This window comes from Octodon degus, unplaced genomic scaffold (assembly GCF_000260255.1).
Source record: "Octodon degus isolate 3935 unplaced genomic scaffold, OctDeg1.0 scaffold00014, whole genome shotgun sequence".
In the NCBI taxonomy this organism is placed as follows: domain Eukaryota; kingdom Metazoa; phylum Chordata; class Mammalia; order Rodentia; family Octodontidae; genus Octodon; species Octodon degus.
In genome coordinates, this window is record NW_004524590.1 from 20,657,978 (window position 1) to 20,665,533 (window position 7,556).

Here is a 7,556-nt window from a genome sequence, read left to right on the forward strand (position 1 = left end):
AACATCATTTCCTCAGTTGCTTCATGAATTTTGACCTGGAGAATACAACTTGAAAGTCAACAATAGAGAACTGTTTTAATCTCTAGATTAGGAATCTCCAAGTGAATTCACTGGCATCATCACATAAACAACAAAAGGGCAGCGGCACAGTATCACCTTGGAAGGTCATGCCTTTGGGTGATACCAGTAGTGCCTGTTTGGGGATCATTCAAATGGTGAGACCATAGCTATTTCTTGTCATGAATCGTCACATGAGAAAGCCTCAGGCCACTTGGCGAAAGTTTGCAGAGACTCAACAGCGCAGAAGAGCCACATCTGTGGCTTTGCAACTAACATGTATGAAAATCATTTCAGCAGAAAGGAAAACAGATGAGAAATCAAATTAGAAGAAGTGGAAAACTGAAATTAAGTCCTCCTAAAATTGTGAAGCCGATGCCATATTATTAACTCTAAAATAAGACAGCGGATGGACTTTTGCCTTGTAATTCTTTGCATTTTCTTTCTCCTATACAAAGAAGAAATTTTTCTTCCACATATAGAAATATAAAAACATACAGAAATACCATGCAAAGTATATACGTCATTTTGAATTTCTAGATGCCATGTTTGAAAAGTAAACAGAAGCAAGAAAAATTTGTTTATCCCAATATATCGAAAATATTCTGTTGGGCCAGTGAGATAGCTCAACAGTCTAAAGTGACTGCTTAAGCAAGGTTAGGCGGGCACCGCAGTTCGATCCCCAGCACCCCGTGCCATGCCAGCCCCGCCCCCAAGGCAGGCTGAGCCAGCCTCCCCTCCTCAAAAAATAATGTTATCAAAATGTAAGAAATATTTTTAAAATTAGTATAATTTTTACACTGTTTTCTTAGTATTTGAAGTCTGGTATATATCTTGTACTTACAGTACAGTTCGTTTCCAACCTGCCACATATCAAGTGCTAAAGTCCCTGCTAGTGGCAAGTATTTTGGATACTGCAACTACACTCCAATACAATGTATTATTCCAACAACACAGTATCTAGTTCTTAAAATCTGAGCATGTCCCTACATGGCATACTCTAAATGGTTCTTATTAAATTCTTCAAATAGCGACACAATTGACAGAGTGGTTGCTACTTCAGCTAAAACAGTGTTAATGTAAGTTTGAACATCATAACTTGAAATTTTCCAAAATTAATATGCCACTATTATTTTAAGTTTTCCAACCACCAATGAACTCACTTTAAAATTAACTTTCTCCAAAATAATATCATCTGTGATATTACAAGTTTGATTAAGTGTATATTTCTTAAAAGTGTTAACACACTTGAAATAAAATACTATTTAACAAGTAAAAGAAGTTTTTGGGTGCTGTCTAAAGCCAATAATGAAGTGAATTAAATGTGCTGTCAACAGTAAGCCCGTTATGCTATTAGCTTTTAGAAGTTTCCATTGTGCACATTCAACTGCAAATATATTACTTGCTGGAGCTCCTGACACCAGCAAGCCATCTCCACCCTTGCATGTCTGAGTGGGACTGAAGGATACACTCAGCGCGCTTGCTGTGGGCACCACCACACACTCAGCGGGCAGCGGGAGGAGCTAGGCATCTGTGTTCAGTCCAAGCTCTGCAGAGGCAACGTAAACCTCTTGCCCGGTGCCTTGTCTCTCGCTGTCTCAAACACACACACTCACACATGCACAACCAAGCACATGCGCAAGCATGAATATTGTGTAATGAAAAGATATGTAAGAATATTTTTAAATATTACAGTAGAACATGCACTGTCCTCCATTCCCCTCCAAATATGCCCCCTCACTTCCAACACACTTGCTGTGGACACACTGCTCTTGAGAATTTCTGAAGCAGTATTGTGAGTGTCTTTACAAGGTGTGGTATAACCATGGTGAACGCCACAGCCAGGTGCCGCGCAACAGAAAGGCAGGCTCACGAAAGCACCATGATGCCTTCCCATCTGTCTCATTCACCGTATCTAGGACCGTCTGACTTCTGGTTCTTCCCCAAAGTCCAAATGACCAGTAAAGGTAAACTTTTTCAATCAAACCAGGACATTGAGGCAGCCAAGGCAGCAAAACTTTAAATGTTCACTACATATTTTTATCGTGTGTGTGTGTGTGTGTGTGTGTGTGTGTGTGTGTATTCTCCACAATAACCCTATGAAATAGGAATTCTTTTAAACATTTTTTTAATTTATTTGGCACAGGGTCTTGCCATGCAGCTCAGACTCATAGTGATATCCTGTCTTAGCCTGCCCAGCACTGGGATTACAGGCGTGTGCCACCACGCCCGGTTTTGGTGGCTGGCACAGCCTTTTTTGCTTTGCTAGATGAGCAAATGAGACACAAAGTAGTCTCTAAGCTAGAAAATTATCATCTTCAACACCAAGAAATCCTACTCTGGGAGTAGAGCATAGCTCCAAGATAGAGCACTTGCCTAGCAAGCCCAAGGCCCTGGGCTTGGGCTTCCACCATAAAATCTAAAAAGAAAAAAGAGAAAAAAACCAAGCAAGCAAGCAATCTGACTCTAGAGCCTGTGCTCTGTGCTCCTATTACCCAAGGGCATTCAAATGCTATAGTGCACTAGGGGCGAGCTTCCACTCATGTGCTGCAGCCAGCTATTTGTATCACTGAAAGCTCTAAGAGGTTTTCTATCACTGCTACAGGATAAAGGAAGATTTAAAAATTTTATGTTTTACACGCACAAATACAAATCCTTCAAATTCAAAACTTTTGCTCACAGGTTGAGGCAGGATACTCTAATACAGAAAGTGGTAGAAGACAAATAGAATAATTTACAAGAGTGCCTTTAAGGGGTTGGAGAGATACCTCTGCAGGCTAAGTGCCTGCCTGGCAAGTATAAGAACCTGGGTTCAATCCCCACTACTGCCTGCTGTACCAGCCACCAAAACCCCAGGCATGGTAGCGCACACCTGTAATCCCAGCACTGGGGAGGCTGAGACAGGAGGATCACTACCAGGCTGAACTGCACAGTGAGACTGTGTATCAAATAAAGAAAGAAAGAAAGAAAAATTTAAAAGAATGCACTTGAGATGTCTTGTATAAATCACAGGGGGGAAAAAGCCTAATTTTAAAAAATTAAGATTACAGTAAAAGGACAAATAGATGGATAGAAGAACAGATAGAATGACAATAAGCATTGACTCCAGACTCAATAGTAGAGCACAAAGAGGATTACAAAGGAGGACGTGTCTCTTTGGCCATCCCAGGCCAGCCATCCCTACCACCATGGCTGACCCTGCACTAGCTGCCCACAAATGCAACCAGGGACCTCATCTCCTCACTGACACAGAGGCTGCAGGGTGATCTGTGCTGACAGTCTAGCTGTCTAGCCTGCATCTGCAAGGATTCTGAAGTCTGGAGAAAATAAGAATCTACTTACATGTACTCTCTATGGGCAGAGTGCACAGCAGCTGCGTTGCTGTAACGCCACAGGACAATCGCCGATGACAAGACGTCCAAGATGGCATCGAACTAGGAGGAGGAGAGATGGCATTAGCAGTTTTCCAAAGTTCATAGCGCATGACTATAATGATGCAGGACAACTGCGCCGTACTCCAGAGTATATGAATGAGTATCTCAGCGACAAGAGGTTTTGAATGTCTCAACACGACTGCTTATGACCCTCACAGTAGGTCCCGGGGCATGGGGCTCAGAGCACCAGAGTGCTGGCCTGGTAGCAGTGGACAGCCACTTAGTTGCATAGTCAACTCTGCTCCCCACGCTCTGGAGACGGGCCGGAAATGGAGAGCACACTCTTCTGACATATGAGGACTGGTTTTCCTGTAGTGAGTGAGATAATCTCAACACTTTTGTGCACATCAGAAGGATGAGCATTGTCTCTAGCCATCAAAAGGACTGTTCCACCTGGACTCAGGGCTAAAGGAGAGGGTCATCCAGGGCTCCAGAAAGCCTAGCACTATTATATTCTGTACCAAAGTCAAGATTTTCATTTGAAAGAGAGGGGAAGAAGGAGAAGCAGAAGTGCAAGTAACAGATAGGAGAAGGGGTGGGGAGGGCTTTCTAGAGAGGAGGGAGAAAATGTGTGTGTCTGGGTGTATGTTCGTGTGGTGTTCCTGGGTGTGTGTGTGTGTGTGTGTGTGTGTGGTCATGTGCATTTCTCTGGATAGTCCACACCCTTCATAAGATTCTGAGAAGACTGCAACACTCCCTTCTTACAATAAAGGGCAGCAACAGGTTTGGGAAGAGGCACACACAGACTCCCAGGTATGGGAAACCCTACTCTCCACAGGAGGAATGTTGCAAGAAGTTCTCTTTATCAGTCATCACACCGTATCACACTCTCATCTAGAAAATCACAAGCACAACATCGTCTTGAAGGACTGTAGGAAAGCCCCGCTTTCCTGAACAACGTCCACCTGGAAGCAGGCTGGGAGTCCAGCCACCCTCGCTGAGCTACAGACCAACTCATGCCAACACCTGCCTATACCAGTAAATGCATCACTCAGTACATGGCAGTCTTACACACACCTGAAAGGGGAAAAGGGTCTAAATCTCCTGAAACAACCTCTCAACTTCCACTTCTTGTGAAAAACATGGACTCCCCATCTTTGTTTGAGAAATACAGTCACACTGCAGTTTAACTCTATTAAATTGTAGTTTTCACAGAAGCTACTTTCCTAAAAGGCATGGCTCCCACACTAAGCCCTCATATTGTAACCACCCTCTTATTTGAGGGCTCCGGGAGAGATTCATGGGCTCAGGAAAAACGTGCAAAACTTCAGGAAAGTACATTTACTTACTGCAAACCCAAAAGCAGAGGCGCTGTACCTCATAACGGAGACAGCTAAAAAGAAAGAAAATATTATTCAGAATATTTGTAAACCTTATGGATAATTTCTCATTCGTGCATATATTAATACATTTAATATGACCTTTCAAACACCACTGAACATCTTCCAAGAGAAAAAAGTTAAAAATGTACTGTTCTTATAGAAATCTGAAATCAAAGAAAGTAGATGGTAAAAGATTTCTAAATTCCACCTGCAATGACTTCCTTTCCCATGTGCTTCCTTCTGAATCATCCAACTTCCGAATAAACCTGCTTATTAGTTGCCAGTCAAATGACTTCTGAGATTTGAGAATTTAGAAACTGGAAAAGAGTCCTGGGAACTACGTTAAACTTTCAAAGGAAGACTGCAGCTATACAAAGTCTTCTCATATAAGGTGACAAATGATGGAATCCAGTGTCCCCAGCACTATGAACATGATTGAAAAAGAAACAAATCTTTTGCCTAGAGTTTAAAACATAAAAGAGAAACCAAAATAACCTTTTAGAACACTAAATTTTCTTAACCAATAGATGTCTATAAACATACATGCCACAATTATAATTAAAACATTTTATCCATATTCACAAATTCAGAGGTACCAGTTTTGCCTAATTCTGTTCTGTGCTGAAGCAATGTCCAACTTTAAAAACTGAACTCAGTTGAACTCAATAAAGGAAGATCTGTAAGCAAAACCAAACTTAATAAGCTATATCCACCCTCCAACAAAGAAGAGAACCCTGCCTCTGAGTCAGCAAACCCTTGAGATAGCTTGCTCTAGGGCCTAGACTCTTCAAGGGTGCAAAGAGGCATGGGCATGGGGCACTGGGGTTAGCACCTATGTGGACGTCCATTCAGCTGACCACGGTGGGGAGCGATTCCCCATCCCATCCACAAAATCCAGGAACGCACCCAGAGTCATGTTGCGCTATGTGCACAAGAGGGTCATGTGGCCCAAAGTGGACCAATTTGGTCTATTGATGTGGTTAGAACTGAAACTTGCACCCTGGTTTACTACAAAGACCATGGGGCAGAAAGATAAGCGAGGAGCAGAAACCCAGAGTGCTGGACAGAGAGAACCACTGGCTTCCTAACATTCTGAGTCCTCCCTGAAACTCAGCTCCAGTCATCCCATTCATTAGGCTGTGGAAGGCGGAATATGTCCATAGTTTTTATATTGACATGAACTGCTCCGGGTGTTCCTGCTCTTTATGACCCAGGGTAGGGCAGAGCCAGCTGGGCATAGTGCGCAGCCGCAGCTATCTCAGGCAACACAGGCGTATGGTACAAGAATACATAGCTTTGCCAAACATCATTCATTCACCGCCCATGTTGGTATCTGTAAAGAGGTAGTGGACCCTTGAGTGGCCTGCCCTGAGCACAGAAACACCCTAAAGCTTGGAGTAAGTCCTTAGTCACTGCTAACTAAGCATAATAAAATTTCTTTTTTAAAGATTCATTTTAATGAGAAAAAAAGAGAAAATAGCAATGAAACAGTTTTAAACCAGGTTAGTAGGGCAGTTACAATAATTAATACATTGCATATTGTTGTCTTTGTAGTTATTCAGAGGACAAGATGCAGACATGATATCTTGTCTAAACAATGTTAGTACAAACCTTTCTTCTCAATGAACTAAGAAAAAGTAGGTGTATATCTATTCTATCTTGTATATACATTTTTTTCACAGCAAAACGGTCCTTTCTTTATATTCCCTTTTTTGTTTTATTTTGTCAGAGATGGGTGTTCCATTGCAATTAGATAAGGATAACCACCAGGTATAAAAGGTAAAACTGTATTAATATACTGAGCTGTAAAAGGCTCAAGTCAACAAGTTCGGACAATTGCCAGTTGTGACGATAACTCACTACTATCATGGACTATTGGACTATATGGGGTTATTTTGCCCAGTTCAAATACCCACATTCTTTGTACTGGTATCAAGTATGAAAAGGTCCTTTAAAGACTTCTCCAAATAAAATTTCATAGAAACAAATTAAACAGGCTATCTTTTGTTTTCTTTACAACTTGTTTTTTAGAATATGCTAGCTGTGTTGCTTTTTTATCACTAGTGGAAACCACTTACTCCCACTACCATCTTCACCATACACTCAATATTTGTAACAGACAAAAGTAAAGCCTCAGGGCTGAGCGCCTACTCTTGTCTCTGCCTGTGCTCTCTAGCTTGGGCATCACAGCACAATGGGAAAAACACTCACCTCCACATGCAACCACAAGAGACCACCTGCTTTACAAACAGTAAATCCTGACTTGAAAATATTTATGTATGAATTAAGTAGTAATGACGACATATAGTGAGCCACAAATTTTAAAAAACTGATTAGAGTAAGAAACAGAAGGAACTTCACATCTCAGGGATCTAATCAAAGAGATGACCACTGAATGGCAGAGCTTCCCTGACTCCAAGGCAGTCCAATACCCATGATTTCAAGCACTCTGGAATTATACCAGAAAGTGCTGCGTGTGTGAGTGAAGCAAGTCCTCTCTGACTAGAAAACCTAGAGCACAAGTGGAATATTAGTGTTGCTCCAGCCTATTCGCACTCAGGGGAATCTGAGCCCTGGGGCTCCAGGTTGACTTAGAGTCATTCACTCATAAATCATCTCAATGCTATGATTATAGCAGCACAATCTGTGATAGCCAAATCTTGGAAACAACCAAGATGCCCATCACCTGAGGAATGGTTGAGAAAGATGTGGTATTTTTACACAATGGAGTATTATTCAGCTA

The 7,556-nt window shown here is 41.9% G+C and overlaps 1 protein-coding gene across 1 annotated transcript in view; it reads right to left on the minus strand.

The window, feature by feature from the left end:
- Positions 1 to 7,556, minus strand: part of Tmem163 (transmembrane protein 163) — a 289,337-nt gene that overhangs the window by 85,683 nt on the left and 196,098 nt on the right. The window contains exons 3-4 of the mRNA XM_004626374.3: positions 4,781 to 4,824; positions 3,400 to 3,491 (exon numbers count right to left, since the gene is read on the minus strand). Of these exons, the coding sequence (XP_004626431.1) occupies positions 3,400 to 3,491; positions 4,781 to 4,824 (136 nt within the window). The remainder of the gene's footprint in view (positions 1 to 3,399; positions 3,492 to 4,780; positions 4,825 to 7,556) is intronic.